The 22,601-nt window shown below is 47.0% G+C and overlaps 1 protein-coding gene across 2 annotated transcripts in view; it reads left to right on the forward strand.

The window, feature by feature from the left end:
• The first annotated feature begins 13,807 nt into the window (after positions 1 to 13,807).
• The window catches only part of Adamts17 (ADAM metallopeptidase with thrombospondin type 1 motif 17), a 319,009-nt gene continuing 310,215 nt past the window's right edge, over positions 13,808 to 22,601 (forward strand). Inside the window, exons 1-2 of one of the 2 annotated variants that reach the window (XM_031386937.1) lie at positions 13,808 to 14,022; positions 14,359 to 14,729. In XM_031386937.1, the coding sequence (XP_031242797.1) occupies positions 13,947 to 14,022; positions 14,359 to 14,729 (447 nt within the window). In that variant the 5' untranslated portion in view covers positions 13,808 to 13,946. The remainder of the gene's footprint in view (positions 14,023 to 14,358; positions 14,730 to 22,601) is intronic. The other variant, XM_031386938.1, reaches the window with a different exon arrangement.

Below are 22,601 nucleotides of genomic sequence, written 5' to 3' on the forward strand. Positions count from 1 at the left end.
TCTATCTCTTGTATTCTGTTGATGATGCTTGCATCTACGACTCCTGATTTCTTTCCTAGGTTTTGTATCGCCAGAGTTGTCTCTCTTTCTGTTTTCTTTATTGTTTCTATTTCCATTTTTATATTCTGGATGGTTTTGCTCATTTCCTTCACCTGTTTAATTGTGTTTTCCTGTAGTTCTTTAAGGGATTTTTGTGTTTCCTCTTGAAGGGCTTCTAGCTGTTTACCTGTGTTCTCTTGTATTTCTTTGAGGGTGCTATCTATGTCTTTCTTAAAGTCCTGTATCATCATCATGAGAAGTGATTTTAGATCTTAATCTTGCTTTTCCAGTGTGATGGTGTGTCTAGGACTTGCTAAGGTGGGAGTATTGGGTTCTGATGATGCTAAGTAACCTTGGTTTGTGTTGTTTATTTTCTTACGCTTGCCCCCTGCCATCTGGTTACCTCTAGTGCTCCCTGCCCTTGCTAAATCTGACTGGAGCCTGTCCTTCCTGTGATCCTGGTTGTGTCAGAACTCCTCAGAGTCAAGCTGTCTCTGTGATACTGTTGATTCTGGGATCCTGTGATTCTGGGCTTGTTATAGCATCTGGGAGTGGAGCTTCCTCTGGGTGTTGTGGGACTGGCTGTGGAGCTTGCACCCAAGGTCTGCTCAGGGCACCAGCCCAGACAGACAGGAAGAAACCTGAGCCACTGGGCTGGCAGAGTTCCTGGGTGCCTGGTCCCACTGGTCCCAGTAACTCCCAGTGTTGGGACAGATGTTAGGTCCTCCTCACCTCTGATCCTGGGCATGTAAGGGCACCTGGGAGTGGAGCTTCCTCTTAGTGTTGTGGGACTCGCTGCAGAGTTTGTGCCCAAGGTCTGCTCAGGGCACCAGAGCAGACAGACTGGAAGGAACCTGAGCTACTGGGTTGGCGGAGTTCCTGTGTGCCTAGTCCTACTGATTCCAGTTATTCCCTGTGTTAGGACAGATGTTGGGTCCTCCTCACCTCTGATCCTGGGCGTAAAAGTGCACCTGTGATCCTGACTGTGTTAGAGCGCCTGGGAGTGGAGCTTCCTCTGGGTGTTGTGGGACTGGCAGAGCTTGCGCCCAAGGTCTGCTCCCATTTACTTTTTTAATACATTCAAAATTACACGTATAATGTGATCCATAGAATTTCACCCAAATAATAGATCATGTCTGTCATTGTGTGACAGAGGATTTGGAAGTTCATTGGCACTACAGGAAATGCCAAGAGTGGAATTTCTGGAGTTGGGCTACAAACTGGATACAAGATCTCTGTTAACCGGTCATCTCTTTCAGCCTGTTCTTTATTTGTAACATTGGTGGTTCCTTTGGGGTAGGTTGCAAAGGTACATAAGAGGATATAATTTGAGGCATCTTGAACATAAAAGAGTTCAGATAGGTGGGTGTGGCAGCACACATTAGAATCCCTGTACCTTGACATTGATGGAGGAAGATTATGAGTTTGAGGCTAGCCTGAGCTACACAGTAGAGATTATACATTCAGCTAAAGGAAGAGAGAGACCCTGTTTCAACCTTGATGCACCCCCACACCACCAAAAAAATGTGGCCAGAAAATATTGCCTTCACTTGCAAAAACGTATGTCAAAGGTTATGTCACTTAACTTGAAAATGGCAAAGCTCAGGTTTAAGACCACACTGAGAGATGATCTTCAAACACATGCTCTTTGCATTGATGGGTTTAAAATAGTTACTGAGGCTCACTGTGCATCAGCCCATGGGATTAAATTAGATAACAAGGTACACACCTTCTCTGCTCCCACTGAATACAGTTGATAAGGCTATTAGAAATGTACCTTATTTGTCAGTTTGTTAAAGTGGAGCCAGGGAGATGGGAATCCCACTGGGTATTTCAGATGCAGGAGGTTTAATGCAGGGGATTGCTTAGGTGAGTGTCAGAAGGCTAAGAAAAACTAGTAAACTTTGCCCATGTATACTAATTATAAGAAGTAGAGGTTAAACATTTTACAGAATCTAAGTAATTAGGAGATCTGGGATATAGCTCAGTGGTAGAATGCTTGCCCAGCATGCATGAGGCACAGAGTTCAATCCCCAGTACTCAAAAAATGTAAGTGATTTGGAAGATAGGCCCTATAGCATTAGTGCCCAGGTAGGCTCTGTACAATGGGTCCTCAAACTAGAGACCAGGACTTGGAAGCTTCTCTAAGGAGAGGAAATTCTGGCTGGTGGCCTCTCAGACATGGACTAAGCAAAGTGGATACTAGAACCTTCATCACGGAAGCTGGACAGTCAGGTGAAAGAACGCCCTTGTCATGGGGTTAGTGGCCTTATAAAAGTAGCCACAGAAGAGCCCTCACTGTTTCTACCATCAGAGAACACAGCAAAAATCTTCTGTCTGTGAACCAGGAAACCGGTCCTAGCCAGACACAAACTGTCCACACCCCGGCTCTGAGTACCCAAGAATTAGGAGAAAGAAATCCATGTCCATGTGCATTTGGGGATCAGTTCACTCCCAAGTACAACAAATAAACCAACAATGAACGTAACATGGAAGGTGGGTACGCGAGGGACTTCTCCTGTGTAGCCAGGTTGCCTCATTTCACATGTTAATTTCCTCATGATTATTCATTTCATTTTTACCCATGGCACATTTTGCGCATTTTCCCATGAAGGATTTTTCTGGAGACAAAGTCCTGATCTGGCCTCTAGGCTCTTTCTTAGCCTCTGAAGTACTTGTTACAGAGTCCTGGCTCCCCCCAGCACTTCCCCTCTCCCCCTTCCCTGAACCTCTCTAGCTCCTGAGTTTCACTTCCCTTCCCCCAGCTTCTGATTCCTATAACAACCCAGACATTCCATCCACGTGCTCTCTTGGTTCCTCCTTTGGTCTTCTTTGTCCTCTTGAACAAAAATCTTGGTTCCTAGTCCCCTCTCTTGCCCTCCTCTTCTTTTCTTACCCCCCAGGCCTCCCGGATGGGCTGGGCTTGGCTGCTAGCCATGCTCAGTCTGGATTCTAACAGATGCCTCTGCCTGTTCTCTCCCTCATGTCTACAATAAAGACCTCAACCACACCTTGGAGTGATCCTGCCTTCATTTTCATTCATCTGGTAGACAGCTGATTGCTTCTTCCTCTTCCTAGGAATTTGGCGGGAATATGGAGAGAGGGCAGCTACTTTAAGAAAGTGCCCTTGCCTGCTGGCCTCTGCATTTCCAGCTGGAAGAGTGTCCTCATCGGGAGCCACACTTTAAGACAGCTGTTCCGCTCCTGGGAGGGGACTCTCACCTGACCTCTGTCTGTACCACACAGCTTCCCTTCCTGTCTACCCACCTTAAGACCACAAACATCAGAAAATCTACTCTTATCTGGAGGCCCTCGATTTTTCTCACCACCAAAGACGACTTGGGGAATTTTGTAGAAAGAAGGCACTGCCACAAGTCTATTTGCGAGCTGGCAAACAGCCAAATTCCATCTTAGAGCAGGAACTTGGCCTGTGTCCACAGCATTTTGCCAAATCCCTCTTTACCAAGGTATGATTGACATGCAAAATGCTGCATGTATTTACTGTATATAACTGAGTGGTTGCTCCTCTTATTTTTAACTCAAGGAGATATTTTATTGGGAAATGCCAGGTTTTGTGGCTTACGAAGTCAGGAGAGTCCTCGTTTAGTCAGAAAATGAGGCCATCTGTGACAAGACAGCTTCAGGAAGTATAGGGTCAATCTTGGGGATACTAGAGAAGAGAGCAGGGAGGTGCTCAAGGGTTAAGAGCATTTGTGGTGATAGTCACTATTGCAAATCTTGAGCACTCATGCAGCGGCCAGGTACACCATCAGCATGCAGCTGTAGCCCAGGGAAGAGACAGGTGGATCCTGGAGGTGGCTGGCCAGTCAGCGATGTAGAAATAGTAATCTTCATGTTCAGTGAGAGACCCTGTCTCAAAAATTAAGGTAGAGCCAGGCAATGGTGACAGTGTGCCTTTAGTCCCAGCACTTGGCAGGCAGATCTCTGGGTTTGAGGGTAGCCTGGTTTACAGAGTGAGCTCTAGGATAGCCAGGGCTACACAGAGAAACCCTGTCTCGAAAAATAAGGTGGAGAATGATAGAGTGAGATACCCAGTGCCCTTCTCTGACCTCCACATGTATGCACACACCTGTATACACACAGCCAAAAGCCAAAAACAAACAAACAAGAAACCCAAAAGGAGTTAGCATAGCTGCTAACCAAGCACAAGATAATTACCAAATTGAAATATTCAGAAGATGAAAACAGGGCCAAGCAAGGCAAAAATCTGATGTTGAATGGAAAACTAGAAAGATTATAAGACAAAGATGAGGACCATTCCTGAAAAGTAGACCAAGAAGTCTAGAACAGTTTTAAAGTGTGTATCAGGCCTGGTGATTCCTGACTGTCCTCCCAGCACTCCATAGGTGGATGCAGAAGAATCCTCACCAGTTTGAAGGCAGCTTGGGCTACATGATAAGTTGTAGCCCAAACCTGGGAGAAAGCATGAGCCATACCTCAAAAAATAATAACAAAAAATAAAATAAAAAGGACCGTTTTAAGAATTTCAATATTGGTGTTTTTAAGATGCCTCAGAAGGTTAAAGTGATACAAGTCTAATGATCTCAATTAGATCCACAAACCTATGTAGAAAGGCTGGTCACCAAGGCACACATCTGTAACCCTGGCTCAGCAGGGGACTTCTCTGAGAGCCAATGGGCCACATAGCCTAAAGCCTAGAACAATGCATACAGTAGGAAACTTGGGGGATGGATTAGTGGGTAATTGCACTTATTGTGCAAGCATGCAGACCAGAGTTTGAATCCTCAGAACTGATGTGGAAGCTGCATAGTTTGAGAGGCAGTAATTACAGTGCTCTTATGAGGAGATGGGGCCCGAAGACTATCAAGCGAATCTGGAAGCTCAAGGGCCAGCTAACCTGGAGAATGAAGCAGAAAAATAACAGAGGTCCTGTGTCAAACAAGGTAGAAGCAAAGACTAACAGCTGAGGTAGGTCTCTGATTCTACATGCACTCATGTGTCTGTCTGCATTCGTGTACATGAAATCACATACAGACACTCATGTACACACACATGCACGCACCCATTCACACATGTACACAAGCAAAAAAAACAAAGAGAGAACATCAGGAAGGGAAGAGAACTCACAGGCCTGACTTCTGATTAAGCTGTGAAATGTCCCCAAGACCATCAGCTCCACTCTGCTTAGCATGCAAGCTAAGCTAGAAAACTGTGGCTTTAAAAGTTCATTAGATGGGCCGGGGAGATAGTTCACCATGCAAAAGCTGTTTATGTGAAAGCCCAAAGACTCAAGTTCGACTCCTAGAACTGTGGAAGGAGAACCAAGCTTAAAATTTGGGAGCTCTCAACAACAGATTTATGTCAGAGCAGGGAATCAAGAGTCAGATCCAGGAAAAATAAGTAACAAATCTGAAGATGACAAGTCAATCTAACAGAGAGAGAAAAATTTTCCATCCCCTTGACTCTCTCTTTCTTTCTTTTTCTTTTACTCTTCCCAGTTTCTCTGTCCCTCTCTCCCTTTTTTTTTCTTTTGTCTTAGTCTTTCTTATTTTTTGAGGTTTCAGGAACTGGGTAACTCTATGCGGGGAAGAGGGGACCCTCAACTATGACTTTTACCAGACAAAAACTAATTGGAAATGGATCATAGACCAAAATGTAAAGGCCAAAATAGTAAAGCTCCAATACAACATAGGAGATAGGCTTGAACCTATTCACTGCTGGTGGGACCACAAAGTATTATGGCTACTCTGGAAGACAGCTTGGCAGCTTCTTGTGAAATAAGACATGTTCTTATCATATAGGGCAGCCATGATATTCCTCAGCACATTCACAGAAGTTAAAGCACATATCCACATAAAAGGGAACACATGGCTATTTATAGCAGCCTTCTTCCTAGCTGCCAAACCTTGGAAGCAATCCAGACACCAGACGCCCCTCAATAGGTTGATGGATACATAAAGAGCTCAACTCCCCGATACTAGGTATCTTTCTGCACCAGGAAGAAACAAGCTCTCAGGCCCAGTGACCTAGAGGGACTTCAAGCATGTGTTAGGAAGTTTAAGAAGCCAATCTCCAAAGGCTATAGTCTATATGACTCTGACCATAGAACATTCTGGAAAAGGAAAGCTGTGGAGGGAGTGAGAAGGTCGGTGGCTGCCAGGGTGTGAGGAGTGAAGAGTGTGTAGCAGGAACAAAGTGTTTTGAGGGCAGTGTGACTCCTCAGTCTGACACTGAACAATGGTGACCAGCATGGCCCTGTGTATTGGCCCCAACTGTAGATAAGGAGAATGTCCCACTCAAAGGATGTACCACACACCATGGCAGTGTGTGCTCGTGTGCTGTAACAAACATACTTGCTTTTATGTGTAGGATGTTGATAGTGGTGGAGGGGTGGTGGTGTGTGTGTGTGTGTGTGTGTGTGTGTGTGTGTGTGTGTGAAAAGATACACAAGAATCTATTTTTTTCTCAGTTTTGCTCTAATTTGAATTGCTCAAGAAATAAAGTCTACTGAAATACAAGAAGAAAGGTCAAAAGCCATTTTAGAATTCAACAATATATTGAGGAGAATAAACAAGGAGAGGGAAAATGTGGGCACATTGCTTCCCAAGTCCGGGTAGGTGTGCCTCTTGGTAGAGAAAGAGATGCAGATTCGAGGGAGCATGGAGTGTTCCCTCTAACAGAGCAGGCACTGTGCCATAACTTAGTCTGGGCAAGGTTCATGGGTATGTTTTTTATGTAAGTTTGGTACACATATGTTTTTGTATGTGTACATGTGTATGGAGGTATTATCTTCCTTAGTCGTTCCTCATCTTATTTTTAAGAACAAGATCCATCACTGACCTTGGAACCTTGAGCTCACTGTCTCAGCTGGACTGGCCAGCAACCCTCAGAACTCATGTGGAAGCTGCATAGTTTGAGAGGCAGTAATTGTGGTGCTCTTATAAGGAGATGGGGCCCGAAGACTATCAAGCGAATCTGGAAGCTCAAGGGCCAGCTAACCTGGAGAATGAAGCAGAAAAATAACAGAGGTCCTGTGTCAAACAAGGTAGAAGCAAAGACTAACAGCTGAGGTGTGTCTCTGATTCTACATGCACGCATGTGTCTGTCTGCATTCGTGTACATGAAATCACACACAGACACTCATGTACACACACATGCACGCACCCATTCACACATGTACACAAGCAAAAAAACAAAGAGAGAACATCAGGATGGGAAGAGAACCCACAGGGCTTGACTACTGGTTAAGTTGTGAAGTGTCCCCAAGACCATCAGCTCCACTCTGCTTAGCATGCAGGCTAAGCTAGAAAACTGTGGCTTTAAAAGTTCATTAGATGGGCCAGGGAGATAGTTCACCATGCAAAAGCTGTTTATGTGAAAGCCCGAAGACTCAAGTTCAACTCCTACAACTGTGGCAGGAGAGAACCAAGCTTGAAATTTGGGAGCTAGCAAGGCCATGGAGCCACCTGCCTCTGCGTTCACCTCCACCTCTGCCTCTGCACCCCTGGCCTCTGAGGTAGGTAGTGTGCAATTACAGACACAGCATGCCAGCTTTTTACATGAGTGCTGGAGATGGCGACTCAGATCCTCCTTTTTGAATGTTGAGTGTACTTTACAGACTAAATCCTCACCCCGGCCCCTCACTTTACTATTTTTTCATGATAAATATACTGATTATATGTCAATTATAGCTTTTAATTTTAATATTTTTAAAATGCTTATATCCTCTTTGTGGTCTTATGCTTTATGTGCTCTTACAAATTTTAAAGATTAAAGTAGATAAGCCTGAGGGAGCCAGGAATTTACAGTCAGGAAAATCTAAGCTCTGACACCCAGAATCTGGGGCCTGGGCAGCGTCTCACAAGCCACGGGAACTCTTCTTTGATCTGAGAAATCAGGCATCAGTAAAGCTCACACAAATAGCATGGCTGAACAGAAGCTCCTTGGGGCTTGGGGCTCCGGCATGTGGGAGACAATGGCACGAAAAGTGGGCTCCTTGTACAGTTCAGGGTGACAGGCATGTGACCGTGGCTGGCTGGCAGTTCTGGTGAGCTCCTGATTCTAATGAGTGAGCCATGATGACCATCTCATTTGGTTAGTCACTAAAAAGTAAATCTTCTTCAATTCAATGAATTAAGTCAAACATTAGGCACCTCCCCACCCAAGCAGAGCAACTAAATAGGGGTCACTTTGCTTAGAGAACTTAGGAAGATGTCTGGCCCTGGGATCCCCTCAGAGGGAGAGGCAGTTGCTGCAGGCACTATTTCTGTTCTGTAATGCGCAGCTCATCTACCTCTTGTGTGTAGGAACAGTCCAGGCCTGGGGTCAAAGTGTGTGTGTATGTGTGTATGTGTGTGTGTGTGTGTGTGTGTGTGTGTGTGTGTGGTGTGTGTGTACAGAAGGACAAACTCAAGAAAGAATGGACAAGAGGAAGGAGTTCAGTCAGTGAGCACAGGACTGGTGACAAGCATAAGTGACCTCCATAGGAGCCGTAGGCCCCAGCCCAACATATCCTAACTCCCCCAGTCCCTTCTGTGTTCTTTATTGTCTTACCTTCATGCCTACCTCAACTGCAATGTGCCTGTGACTTTGTCCATATGAAAACCTCTGGGGAGTGCCTGTTTGCCCATGTGCTTGGACCCTTGCTTTGGGAACTGTTTTTCACCAATTGTTATTTCTGTACATAAAGGGATGAGACCTGTAAATGCCTCTGGAATGACTCCAGAACCAGCCAAGTTCAAGTCCTGTTCGCCCTCCTCACAACTCCTCACTTCCACTAGGAGACCCCAACAGTCCAGCTACTAGCCTCACAAAGAAAAAGCCTTGTGGTGAGGCCCAGATGGGTGCACTTGGGCTGTGGGATGTGTGGATGCTTGAATAGAAGGGGCTCAGCCACCTCAGCTGGTCCCTGTGGATGGACCCCGGCAGAGTGTTTGGGGTATCACACAGCTCAGGTCACAGGGAAGATCATAAGGAAGACTGACACTGTACACTTGAGACACTGCACACTGATCCGGGGCTCTAAGAAAGTAACTTCAGCCGGGCGGTAGTGGCGCACGCCTTTAATCCTAGCACTTGGAAGGCAGAGGCAGGCGGATTTCTGAGTTCGAGGCCAGCCTGGTCTACAAAGTGAGAAAAAAAAAAACGAAAAAGAAAAAGAAAAAAGAAAGAAAAAAAAGAAAGTAACTTCAAGGATGGAGCCTAGCTTTCAGCCCTGCCTTTAGGATGCATCTGTAGTCTGGCAAAAGCACCACACAATACCTGGGGCTTGTACTTGGCCCAGTTCTCACCCAGGTATTCTGTCTGCAAGGATCCCTGGGAGAAACACAGAGGTGAAGGGAACCGTGGAATCAAGGTGGAACAAAAAAAAGAGAGAGAGTCAAAGTGATGGGCTTCCCCACTTTTGTTCTTGGCAAGCTTCCTTCTGGAGGCTCCAGGGAAGGAGAATTTGATAGCCATGTAACTTCACCCTCAGATAGCCCGAGAGTAGTCGGGCTCTCAGCCAAGCCCTCTGGGAGGGAAACTGCCAGCAATATCTTCAAAATCCATTTGTCTTCTCTTCTTGTGGTCCCCCTTTTTTACCCACTTCTATGCCCCCACCTCTGGCACCCTGTCCCCCAGGATCTTAGCTGGACAGATCTGGTTTCATCCCACTCTGCCAGCTCCAGCCACAGAACCATACTAAAGCTTTCCTTTGTTCTTTCCTTTTCCTCTTAATCCCTCGCCTTCCGCTCCATAAGAGAGGATGCTGATCTGCTACATATTTGGTACCCACCACTCCATCAACCTGCCATCTTTATACTATTGCTTTGAACTTTAACGGCAAAAGAGTATTGGATCAAAATTTATATCTCATCATTTGAATTTTCAAGTTCAACACTGGTTTCAAAACTGTTTTGTGGGATATAAAGCTGCACATGTTTCAAGTTCACGACTGGTTATGACACATGTAAGCGCCCCTCAAACTATCACCACAATTTTCAATGGACATTCTTAATACCCCTAAAGTTTCCTCCTGCCCTTCAGCATCCTTCCTCTGTGTGCTACCACTATCAAATTAGTTTGTATTCTCAAGAATTTTATATAAATAAAACCATACACAATGTGCCTTTTTTTTTAGTGTGGCTTTCTTCACTTAATAATCATTTTGAGATTAATTTATATTGTGGCAGGCATTAACAGTTCATCCCTTTTTGTAAGCAACTGGAGTGACCCACTAGCTATAGTCTTTCTATACTCTGTTCATCTGTTCACCTGTTCATCGACAACTGGGATGTTTCCAGTTTGGGATTCTTACAATAACATTGCATGTCATCAATCCTTTACAGTTCTTTGTGTGGGCATACAAGCTTGTAGAGAAGTGGGAACTAACAGTGTAGGTGTGTGCTTAGTTTTTAAAGAAACTCTCCAGGGCTGTGGCTGTAGTTTTGTTGGTAGAGTATTCCCCTAACATGCTAGAAGTCCTGGGTTTTGGTCCAGCACACATCAAAAAGCATGAGTTTGCATGTAAATCCAGCATACAAGATGTAAAGGTAGGGACGCCAGAAGTTCAAGGTCGTCTATAGCCACACAGCAGGCTCAGTGTTGAGACCAGACTGATATGCATGAGACATAGTCTCAAAAAAAGAATGAATAAGCAAGGAGTAAAAATAGTCAAAATGCTTTCTAGAGAGGCTGTACTATTTCACAGTCTTACCAGTTGTGCCTGTAAATTCTAGTTCCGCTGACTCCCTCCAGTGCTTGGTTGGTGTGCTGTCTGTTTTTAACCCTTTGTAATAGGTATACAACAGTCATTTCATTATGGTTAATTTGCATATGACCAAAGACAAATAACTTTGGACTGTCTTTATCAATCTTATTTTCTATCTGTTTGTCTTCTTTGGTAAGAAGTCTATTTGAGTCTTGCTCATTTTCAAAGAACTGGGTTGTATTTCCTTGCGAACTGTATTTTATTGTGATAAAATTTTTGTAACCAAGAAGTCACGATTTTAGCATCTTAAGTGTAGGACTAATAGCATTAATGCATTAGCAATGTTGCACAGCCAGCACCATTGTCATCTCCAAACCTTACCATCATCCTCCACGGATGCTCTATGCCTTTTAAGTAATGCCTCTCTCTCTCTCCAGCTTCTGGCAATCTCTGCCCTATACATTAAACCGTATGGTAACTTTATATTTAAGTTTTGAGCCATTTCTCAGTACTTCAGCAGAGATTGCAGAGTGTTACTTTCCCACTATGAATGGTCAGATTCCAGTCTCTCCTCACTGACGGAGGCTGTTGTTCCCGGCAGTGGTTGGTTTTAGAACATAAACCAAACAGCGTGTAATAAACAGCCTCTCTCTGCTCACTTGAGCTCAGCGGAGCTCCGATATTAGCAACTAAGTGTATTTGATAAACACAGTCCAGTTACAGAGAGCTGGTCACAGTTTTTCTGCTCAGTTGTGTCCTTCAAATCATCCCTCATAGTGGAAGAACACTTTGAGCGGCATACATAAAAGAGGAGAGAGACACTACTGAGCTGCTGGTCATCTGGCAAATGTTTATTAGTGTTCCTACGCATCAGCAATGCCTGGGGTGCTGGGTGCAGACGTACACATTAGCAAGGTGGGGTTATTTAAACAACGGAGGCCTTCCGTGTCCCAGTGCTTTCTCGATAACAGAGGACTATTTAACATCTGGCCCCTAATCGTTGCTGGTTTTAAGCCAATCTCCATGAACTTGCCAGACTGAAACTGCTCCGGACAAGACAGAATGACAAACAATGAACGGAGAGGGGCATGGGCTCGATGCTTGCTTAGCACATTTGACAGCTGAAGTGTTGTGGAGTAGTCAGCAGAGGCGACTGCTTACACATGGGCTTAAGCCAATACAAAGTCTATTAGCAAGCCGGCGATTACACGAGGTATTTGGGATCTCAGTGTAGTCCTGAGCCTTCTTCAGGGTGAGCTTCTAAGCACAAAACCCATGTCTTGGGCTGACAAACTGTTAACAAGAACAGTTAGCCAGAGGCAGAACTACAGAAACCAAAGAGCAAGGTTAGTCCCTAAGAGACATCCCTATAACTATGGCTGTTACAAGCCTTTCATTAGGTTTTGGAAGGTGGTGCTGACGTTGTGCTGAATTTCAGTCTGAACGGTTATCTCTACTGCAGAGTCAGTTGTGCTAATGATGGGAGCCCTGTTACAGGAGGAATCTTTGAAATATCTGATTTTTTGTTTGTTTGTTTGTTTGTTTGAGACAGGGTTTCTCCATGTGGTCCTGGCTGTCCTGGAACTCACTCTGTAGACCAGGCTGGCCTCGAACTCAGAAATCTGCCTGCCTCTGCCTCCCAAGTGCTGGGATTAAAGGCGTGCCCCACCACTGCCCAGCTGAAACATCTGATTTAATCAATCACTTTTCGTTTATTCATGTATTCAATAAATCTAACAAAGTGCTAATGGTATGTCAGGTACGTTGCAGGCCCTTGTTTTTATTTTCAAGAATAGTTCAAATGATTAGAAGTTCACCCTCCAAGGAGAGGCAGCATAGCTTAGCTCCTTGATTTACAGAGAAGAAACTGAACAACTCTCAGGAGAAAAACATCCCCTGGCTGTCACTACAGCTAGCTGCTGTGTGACCACACACGGATGGGGCTATAGCTTCTCTTTTTCCTCCTGTTTCCCACGAAATGGTTGAGGCCATGGTCAAGTTCTCATGGTCAAGTGAGGCAAAGCCCTATTCATAGCCATTGACAGAGCCTGACCCTTGCCTCCTGGTGTCCTGTGGGTGCCAACTGGTGAGTGACAGCCACTAGATCAGAGACCACAGTGACAGCACATTCTGTGACAAGCCTTTGTGGAGAGCTACAGACAACTTACCAGGGAAAGAAAGGGCATCAGACTTAGGGAAACTCACCAGCGTTTACCTCGTCTCTGGATGCTTTCTGGTAATATAGCCCTGTGTGATGAAGTCTGGATCCTGAGATGAAGGGGTGAGTATGGGCCTGTCATAGTTTTGCCTTTTGAAAACAAGCAAGCAAACAGACAAAAAGGGAGAAATGGAGAGCCATCTATGACCACTGTGCTATCCTTGTGCTCAGTCAGTCCTGCTTTCTGTAAGATGATTTTAAAGAGGCCAACGGAATTACCTGGAGGGACCCACTAAAGATATCGTCGGGTTAGATTTTGCTGGGGAAATGAACACTCATGCTGTTCCTGAAAGACAGGGTTCAAGGTCAGGCACTGCCACTCAGCTCTCCAGTGTCCTTACATTTTCTTTTTCCCAGTTTCCCGGTCTTCAGGGGAATATGATCATGCTCTCTCCTTCCTGGCTTCTGTGAAAGTAAAGACTGCCAGAAGCCTGCAGAGTGTGGACAAATACTGTTGATATAGAAGTCAGGTATGAATTCAGGTGTGCTAGAAACAGTGGTCTGGGTCTTTTTAGCCTAAACAAATCAGAAATAGGAGCCACTTCAATACATAGAGATTTTTTTTTTTTCCTTGTACGGAACTGGTTGGTCTGGCCTGTCTTCCTGGGAAGCCTCAAAGGTGATCTCCCAACTGAGAACAAACTGAAGACCAGGTTGGTATCCTCAGGGCTGCTTCAAGATCCTGCAGCCGAGTCGGCTCGCGCCTGCCACCTGGTGTCACAGCCTACCTACTGCCTAGAAACCACGTGTAAGAAAGTGCTTACAACCTAACTACGCACGTTGGTTTCGACCGGCCCTAACCAATACGGACAGGGAAGGCGGGGCAGAGGAAAGCAAAAGCCCAATCACCGCCTACTTTCCAAAGAGAAGGTGGGGCTTAGTATTTACCAGGTTGGGTTTGTCCGCAGCGCTAATTACTTTTTCCAAAGGCTGCAGGGCTTCACTCCGGCTGGCGTCGCCGCCTCGCGCGCCCCTGCTCTGCCACTACGGTCTTGGGGGCTGCTGGTCCCGAGTACCATGTGTGACGGCACCCTGCTGCCCCCTCTCGTCCTGTCCTTGCTGCTGCTGGTGTGGGGGCTGGACCCGGGCACAGGTAGCGTTCCTAGCTCGCGCGGCCACCTTCCCGGTGCCTTCCCGAAGCATCCTGGCGCCCGGGTGCATGGGTGGACCGCTGACAGCATCCCCATAGGAGGAGAGCGAAGGCCGCGGCTGGAGAACTGGTCTCCGGTTCCCGCTCCGCACGCCGATGGCGAGCTGTCCCCGGGTGCGATCGAGTGGCTTCGCCGGCTCGGAGAGGCCCGGCTCGGGGAGGGAAGGGAATGCGGGGTCACGGCTGCGCGATACCCACGGAACCCTGCGAGCCAGCGCGGGAGCGGCCGGCAGCCCTGGTGGCCAGGCCGGTGCTGACGCGTGTGCTCTCTCCCCGCAGCTGTCGGCGACGCGGCGGCCGACGTGGAGGTGGTGCTCCCGAGGCGGCTGCGCCCGGAGGACGTGCACCTGCAGCTGCTGCCGGGAGCAGCGGGGCTCCGGCGGTGGCGGCAACCGCGAGCATCTTCAGGTGGCCCTCGAGCGGTGCAAGGAGAGCGCGCCCTGCTGCTGCACCTGCCGGCCTTTGGGCGCGACCTGTACCTGCAGCTGCGTCGCGACCTGCGCTTCCTGTCCCCAGGCTTCGAGGTGGAGGAGGCGGGTGGCTCGGGGCGCAGCGGACACCCTGCCGAGCTGTGCTTCTACTCCGGACGAGTCCTGGGCCACCCGGGCTCCCTCGTCTCCCTCAGTGCCTGCGGCGCCTCCGGCGGCCTGGTATTGCCCGCGCCCCCTATGGGTCTGCCTTGCCCAGTCTGTTGCTTCTTCTGGGGTGGTCTCGCGGAGGGCTGGGCGGGAGAAGACCTCCTTCCCCATCACCTTCACTTGGCCTTTCAGACTGTGCCTTCCTAGCAGAGAGAACACAAGGGAAAGCTTGTCATTGCCCTGGCTTCTGTTGTGTGCTGAACCTGGGGTTGCATTGAGAAATTAGCTATAGCTCACTTAGAGGAAAGAATATGAACCTGTCGTTCCCACTCTCCCAGCATCAGCACAGGTGTGTGTGTGTTTTCTGCACGTTATAGGGAAGCTCTAAAGTGTTCATTCCCTCTGTCTGGGAATAGGGTATCTATGCACCTCTCTTCTGTCCCCTGATCCTTCTTATATTAGGAGGGGACCCCAGGCAGGGCATGGTTAGTCTCACTTTTGTTAGCTGAAAGGTAAGACCAAGAGAGGAACTGTCGTCAGTATCATTACTGCCTTACTGCACAGTAGGCATTTACTTGTCTGAATGCACCCTCAGTGAGAACTGTGGGATGCTCACCTGTCCCAGGTGTAAGCCCTGCTCTTACGCTTTCTCTTCTTGGAGACCTTGCCTCACTTTGAGACACCCGTGACAAGTGCACGGAGAGGTACAGGAAGTTTGAGGTGGTTTTGCTCTTTACGCTCACACTTGAGCCCTTGGCTATGTTGGTGCCCAGCCAAGTTCTCTGCTTCTCCAGGGTGCCCCCAAGGAGAGCACGTGGCTGGCAGATGGTCTGCCCCTGGAGAGCCTGGCATCACTCCGCATGCAATGTCTGCATTGTTTCTCTATATTTGTCACAGCACACCTCTGGGACAGTAGTTCCTGATACTGTGTTTGGGCGGCCCACCCTGTGCCAGAGAAGCCCCTCCTTCACTTACCTTATACCACCACCTGCATAGCTGGGAGCAAAGCGCGAAAGCCCAAGACTCCAAGATTTTGCTTGCCGCTTCTGCTATCTTAGTATTGGGTCAGTGTTGGGGGACCTGTGGTTATAATTTCCAGGGAGCAGCCTAATTTTCAGGAATCTTTAAAGGTCTCATTCTAAGGTATGGTTTACTTTTGTTTAACTGGGAGACATGGGCATCCTTGGCAAAAGAAGGCGAAGGCGCAGATTGTGGTGGGGCCTGGTAGGTGTTAGAGTGGAAGGGGGGGTGAGGATGCAAAGGGTGTGGTCTGCGGGCGAGGAGGCTTAAGTGGAGTGAGAAAGGCTCAGATCACTGTAGGACTCAGGTCAGCGCTGTATCATGTTCTGGGAGGGACTCAAAGGCCCACATCATATCTCCCGTTTTTTTGCCAAAGTGTTTCAAGTCTAGGTCACATCCCCGTACCGTACATAGAAACATCTGAATCCCATTTGCTGCGGTTTCGTGAGTTTCTGGAGAGGTCAGAGTTTATACTTCTTGGTGTAAAGTTTCCAGCGAGGAGCTATCTGTGAGGGAGCCCAGGCTGGAAATCTGGAGAACATTGATGTAAAGTCCTCCCAGAGATTCTCATGGCATCTGAGCCAACACTTCAGGAAGACTGCACTGCCCTTTGGCACCATGTGAGGGCGCTGTGCCTTAGAGAAAGGAACCCGGCCAAGACTCTTGAGTTCACCCCAGCCAGTTGCGGGTGGACTTCTAAGTCTTTAGATTTTTCAATTCCAGTTTGAGGAGACACTGCTGTTGTTTAGTCTGCCTTATTCATCCTGTTCGTGCAAGCTGCACATTGGACACTCTCCTCGAGTACACGTAGGCAGAGGCCGAGAGCAGGAGGGAAGGGACATGACTTGGAGCTGGTCTCTTAGCTTCAAGGTGATCAGAGGACACAAAGGAAAGAAAGTCTCTGACCTTAAGCTACCTGAGATTGCTCTGCACCCCATCTTTGGCTTGGGTGTCCACCCAGGTGGGTGGTAAGGTTGTGCTAGGTCCCTTGACTAGGGCAGACGCTCTCTCAAGTGTACAATTTGCCAGAATAGTCTCAGCTACAAGACATGGGTAGGGGGGCGTGGTCCAGGAGATAGTTCTTAGTAGCTGTTGGGCGGGGGTATTCCAAAAGCCTTCTTGTACTGAAAGACTCATGTTGAGCAGAGATTGGCAGGCTTTTCCCAGAAAGGAGCAGAAAGTGAGTATTTTACATTTTATGAGCCATCTAATCTCAGTCCTGTCTCTCAATGCTGCCCTGTTTGAGTGACTACACCTATGGGAGGTATATAAACATGTGGGTGTGGCCATGCTCAACCTCCTCTATTTGGATGCTGGGTAGTATTTTGGTCGTTCGTATGTTTTGCCACAGCTAATGTCTACAAATGGCTGTGTCTTCACAGGGGCAGGACTAGTGTGCGCTCTGTCTGTCTTCCTGGCAATTGTGCTGTCTATGCTCAGAGATGCTAGGAGTCTGTTTAAAGGTTGCTACATTACCAGGACAGAGCACTGCTAAATTGTTTATAGGGCACAGAGTATAACTCGCCCCCATCCCCCCGTGTTGGCGGCAGACAGAGGGTGGGCCTGCGGTGTTTCCCCCTTCACTGTCTTATCAGGGAGAGCTATGCCAGCTGCACTTTTTGGATCTTCAAAGACCCCAGGCCCAAGGATTAATTGTTTTCTGTCTCTGGTGCTTCATTTTATTTACATTTCACGGAGTCTTTAGATGTAGCGTAGTTTTGGAAGGATTCCTGTAACCATGGAATTGGAAAGCAATGCTTAGGCTGGTGGAGAAGGTATCTCTCCTAATGAATTTACCCAAGCCTCCTGTAACTAGCACCGAGGACCAGCAGAATTCCAAACTGAACTTCATGGATAGGCAGGGCAGTGTGGGGAAGGGGTGGGGGGAAGCTTCAGGGAGAGAAAGAGTGTCAGCTGCAGCAAAGGCTCTTCATGGCTTGTCTGAAGTAAGTGAAATGACTGTTTTAGGAACGGGAAAGGAAGGCTGCAGGCTGCCGTTGGGTCTGATGGACTGAGCAGTGGCTCCTCTTGAAGCTCTGCTGATCTGAATCTGTTCACTCCATCCAAGGATGTGGCCTGCAGGGGTATACTGTATGTGAGCTGTGGGGGTAGAGAGAATACCAAATCCTTCTGGCTGTGGAATCTTAAGTAGCCAGGCCCATTTCCAAGGCCATCCCAGAAGGACCAAGAAGAATGATGTCTCCGTCATGCAAATTAGACGCCAAAACCAAGTTAGTCATCTTGGTGAACCACCTTTGCTCTGGCTGGTCAGCAAAGACAGCACCATTTTTGTGACCCACCATGGGCATGGGTAGGGGTGTACCTTTTACAATCACTTGTAGAGTCTCCTGTGGTTCTCTTGGAGCTGTCAGAGAGTATGTACTTTGGTTTTTAAGGGAGGAGGTGTATAGATGGGAAAGGATGGCCAGCGAGTTCTCCAGCAGCAGCTGAGGTTAAGAGAGAGTCTGGAGTGTTGTTCTAAGGAGGGCAGCTGGCAGTCACATGGCCCTTGGAATCAGGAGACAGGGGTGAGATGCTGGCCTTGCACTTTACGACATAGCATTATCCAGCTGTCTGTGGTTGGTCCATTGTTAAACTGCCCGGTTTTCTAATGAAAGCTCTCCTCGTCAAGCACAGCTGAGAAGGACTTAGTCTGGGCAAAATTCTTATAGAGTATGGCGACAACTCAGAAGGGGTCAGATAGACTAAACTGCATCATTATCATTATGCAAGTTATCACTATATTGACACAGGTACAGTTAATTCATATCACTGAAGAGCTGGTCATGGAAAGCATAACTATGCTGAGAAATACAGGGCACATTCTTAGGTCTTTGAAGAAGGGCAGAAGACGTCTGTGAAGTTTGAAGCTGAAGATGGAAGAATTAAAGAGAATTTGACCAGAAAATTCCAAGGGCTCTGCCCTCCTCTTGGGAGAGCATTCACACAACCTCAGTGTGACCTCTTCTCCCTTTGACCTCCTCTGTTCCTCTCCATGTTCTTTGCACTTCTAATTGTCCAGCTCAGGAGCTTCACCTACTTGCAGCTTTCCAGAACTTTCTAGAACCTCTTAGGATGGCAGGCTCTGACTCCTTTCTAAGCATGTCTTAGGGGGCTCAGATTTCTCTTTGCAATTCTGCCAAGTGGCATCATTTTATCTAGAAAGAAAAACTCAAGGTGGGATGATGACTCAGAGTTTTCTTAAACTGACTGCATTCTTACGTGTGCATACCTGTGTGTCTGTTCATGTGTGTTTGTGTCTCTGTGTGTGTGTGTGTATGTATGTGTTTGTATATGTGTGTGTATGTATGTGTGTATGCATGTGTGCATGCATGTGTATATATGTGTATGCATGTGTGTATGTGTGTGTATGTATGTGTATGTATGTGTGTATGCATGTGTGTATATGTGTGTATATGCATGTGTGTGTATGCATGTGTGTATGTATGTATGTATGTATGTCTGTATATACATGCTGAGATTACATGCCCTCCCATTTATACAAGGTCTGAGAATCTAACTCAGGTCTTCATGCTTGCAAGACTATCTCCCTACTAAGCTAGTTCCCCAGCCCCTGACTGTGTTCTTGAAGTATATTCCCCAAATGCTGAATGGCAGCAATGGCTTGACCTTAGCTGTGGATGACAGGAAATGTCTCTGCAACGTTAATATCTGAAACAATCTCTCCTGGCGGGTCTTTCTTGGTGGGGTGGGTGTATACCTTTCTGCTCAGGAATGCAAATGCATGGTTAAAAACAACAACAACAACAAGCAGAACCCAACCTGCCTGGTTATTTGAGACCGTGACCTTGAGCGAGTCCTTAACTCTCTTGAAGCTCTCCTCACTTGAAGCCACCCAAAGGATAAATGACAGTGGCCTGGCCCTGCTGTTGATGGACTAGAAAAAGATCTATCTGTAAAATCTTTCAGTGAGAGCCTGGCATATTAAGGCATTAAAACCAGGTTTCTCCTGTAGCCCTATGTTATTTCCAGTTATATACCAACCAGTCAGCATAGCTGGTTGGATAAATCACATTTCTGCACCTGTCATGTACAGAATGCTTGGGATAAGCCCATACTGAGATAAATGCAACACAGCCCTGTCTGAGAAGATGGTCCCCATGTGCATAGAAGGAAGGCTCACTGCAGCCTTGGGTGAAGAGGAGCAAGAGGAGACTCTAGAAGATGGAAACTGGAGCCAGGCAGGGCAGAGCCTCAGTCAAAAGAGGCTTGGAGCTGAAGGGAGTGGATCTCATGTTCTAGGACAGAAGAGTTACAGCCAGGCTACCAAGGCCGGGTCCTCCCAAGATGAGTGGCCTATGAGTTGGTAGTGGGATAGGGTAGGGAGAGCTATTTAGGGGATGAAGGGAAATGAACTGAATGGACATATTAGGATGTGATGGTACACCAGATGCTGATCTGTGGCATGTGAAACTTGCCATAGAACAGTGGTTTTTCAGCTCTGAGCTGAGCAGAGAGCTTGCTGGGCTGATTAAACTGACCACTGAGCCCTGCCCATGGGCCATTTATGAGTGCTACTGCTGCTGTTTGTTGTTGGCCCAAGTGTAAACCTGGGCCAAATGGTGACCAAGGACTATATTAACAGTTGTCTGGGGCATCCTGGTGAGAACATAGTGGGAAGGACTGGAGGAAGGACCTGTGGGATGACATGCTCAGGCCTTTGATGGGGGAGATGACCATGGGGAGGATGACAGCCACACAAGGGAGTCTTCACAGAGAGCTTACAGTCCTTATTAGCTCACTGACTACAGTAAAGGTAAGGTCCCATGAGGACCGAAGGCTGCCAGCCGAAGTCCAGCTGACCTGCTCCATCCCTCCTGCACTGTTCTCTTCGTGTTCCAGTGGGAGGAAAGCTGTTTATGGGATCCCTTCCCCCCCACACACACACAAAGATGCCCTGAAGAAATCCTTTCACTAAAGTAAGAGATTTTGATTATGTGTGTGAAGGGTTTCCCACCAGACCGGCATCTCTAGCTCTAAAACCCTGCATCCGTGCTGGCTGCGCCATGATTTCCACACACTACATGGGAAGAGTAACTGGCTTTGAAGGTGCTGGGACTGGAGCTTTTGCCTCCCACATTCAGATTGCTCCCAGAAGAACCCAGCCTTTCATTAGAGCTGAGGGCCAGTTATTACGGAAGGCGTATTCGCACCTGATTCTCTGCACTGCCCACTTCTCCCCTTCACATTCTCTGAGAAATCCGAGTGAGAAAACTCAAGTTTTCACCTCCAAGGGGGGTGGGGGGGAGAGACAGAGACAGAGAGAGACAGAGACAGAGAGACAGAGACAGAGAGACAGAGACAGACAGAGAGAGAGAGAGAGAGAGAGAGAGAGAAGGTGGGTTCTCTCGCAGGTTACAGTGCCACTCTGAGACAGTGTCATTTAGGCAGTAACGTCTCTGAGTTGATCTTGGCAAAGGTTCTAATATAATGGAAACCTTGAACTCTGCTTATAGCTGGAAGTATGGTCTCACACTGCATATTGGGAAGAATTCGTGATTGTAGGTGCTTTGAGGAGCGGATCTGATCTACTCTTCCCATGTGGAAACAACCTTTTTTTTTTTTTTGAAGCTAACTATCTTACTGACTTAAAGAAGATAGTCCTCGGCTAGAGATAAGCTGTGGTGTTGTTCAGAGGATAGTGTTCTCAAACTGCCCACCAGACCAGCAGCATCTGTCACTGTTGGGGGATTTGCTAGAAAGGCACATTGTTGACTCTAACCCAAGGCTTCCAGGTGATTTTGCTACCTAGGGCTTGAACCCCTGCGTCAGTACAATGTAGATTTTTCTTTGTGTGAGATATGAGCACATGCTTTGGGGTCAAAGGTCAACCCTGCCTATCCTTAGATACTGCATACCTTGCTTTTTTTTTTTTTTTTTTTTTTTTTTTACGAGACCTGGTCCCTCTCAGGCCTGAAACACAGTGAAGTGGGCTACACTGACTGACTAGCGAGCCCCAGAGACCCTCCTGTCTCTGCCTCCTCTCCAGTGTTGGGATCCTAAGCATGTGCACCGTGCCTGGCTTTCATGGTTCTGTGGCAAGCTCTCTACCTACCATGGCTTTAGAAATGGAAGGAAATGAGGATGAATATGTATATGCTTGGCTCCTTAAGGTGGGTCTGCCCGATCTGAACCTGTGCTGGGTAAGGCAGGCCTGAGCCATGTAGCTCAAGAGAGAGGATGCTACAAGGATCAGCGTTCAAGGGAGGTTTGTCTTGTTTTGTTGCCTGCATATAAGGAAGGCCAGCTGCTCCAATGCAGTCAGCGCTCCTTCCAGGGAAAGCCCTCTGCATAACCCTTCATTAATATTTATACTATTAAAATGACAAATTAACCTGGGTGTGTTAGTGTACATTTTTAATCCCAGCACTCTGGAGATTTCTGTGAGTTCTAGGCCAGCCAGGGAGATCCTGTCTCAAAAAGAGAGGAAAAAAAATGACAAATTAAAAATACTAGTTTTTCAGTTTTTCATTTGATTCATGAATCTTATTAGGTAGCAAGTATTTACACTCACTGTTAAGAGGATTATGATTTATCTTTAGGCTCATTTACAAATGTGATTTTTCACTTTAAATATTCAGTGCTGTCTTAGAAATTTAGCATTCAATTTCGTTTTCTCTTTCTTTTGGCTATCTGAAATCAAGCCTTTCACTAGAGTTTGAGATTATATAAGCCATGCTTCTAAGTCTGACAGCCCCACCTTATAAATACAGGAAGGCCTGAGGTCTCTTTACACACCCTGATACTCTTTCTAAGTGACTATTTAAAATTAGAATATAAAATCAAGTCCATCAGACACTCTTGGTTTCTGTCTCTGTCTCTCTGTCTCTCTGTCTCTCTGTCTCTCTGTCTCTCTATCTCTCTGTCTCTCTATCTCTCTCTCTCTCTGTCTCTCTCTCTCTC

Source organism: Mastomys coucha, unplaced genomic scaffold (assembly GCF_008632895.1).
Source record: "Mastomys coucha isolate ucsf_1 unplaced genomic scaffold, UCSF_Mcou_1 pScaffold21, whole genome shotgun sequence".
In the NCBI taxonomy this organism is placed as follows: Eukaryota; Metazoa; Chordata; class Mammalia; order Rodentia; family Muridae; genus Mastomys; species Mastomys coucha.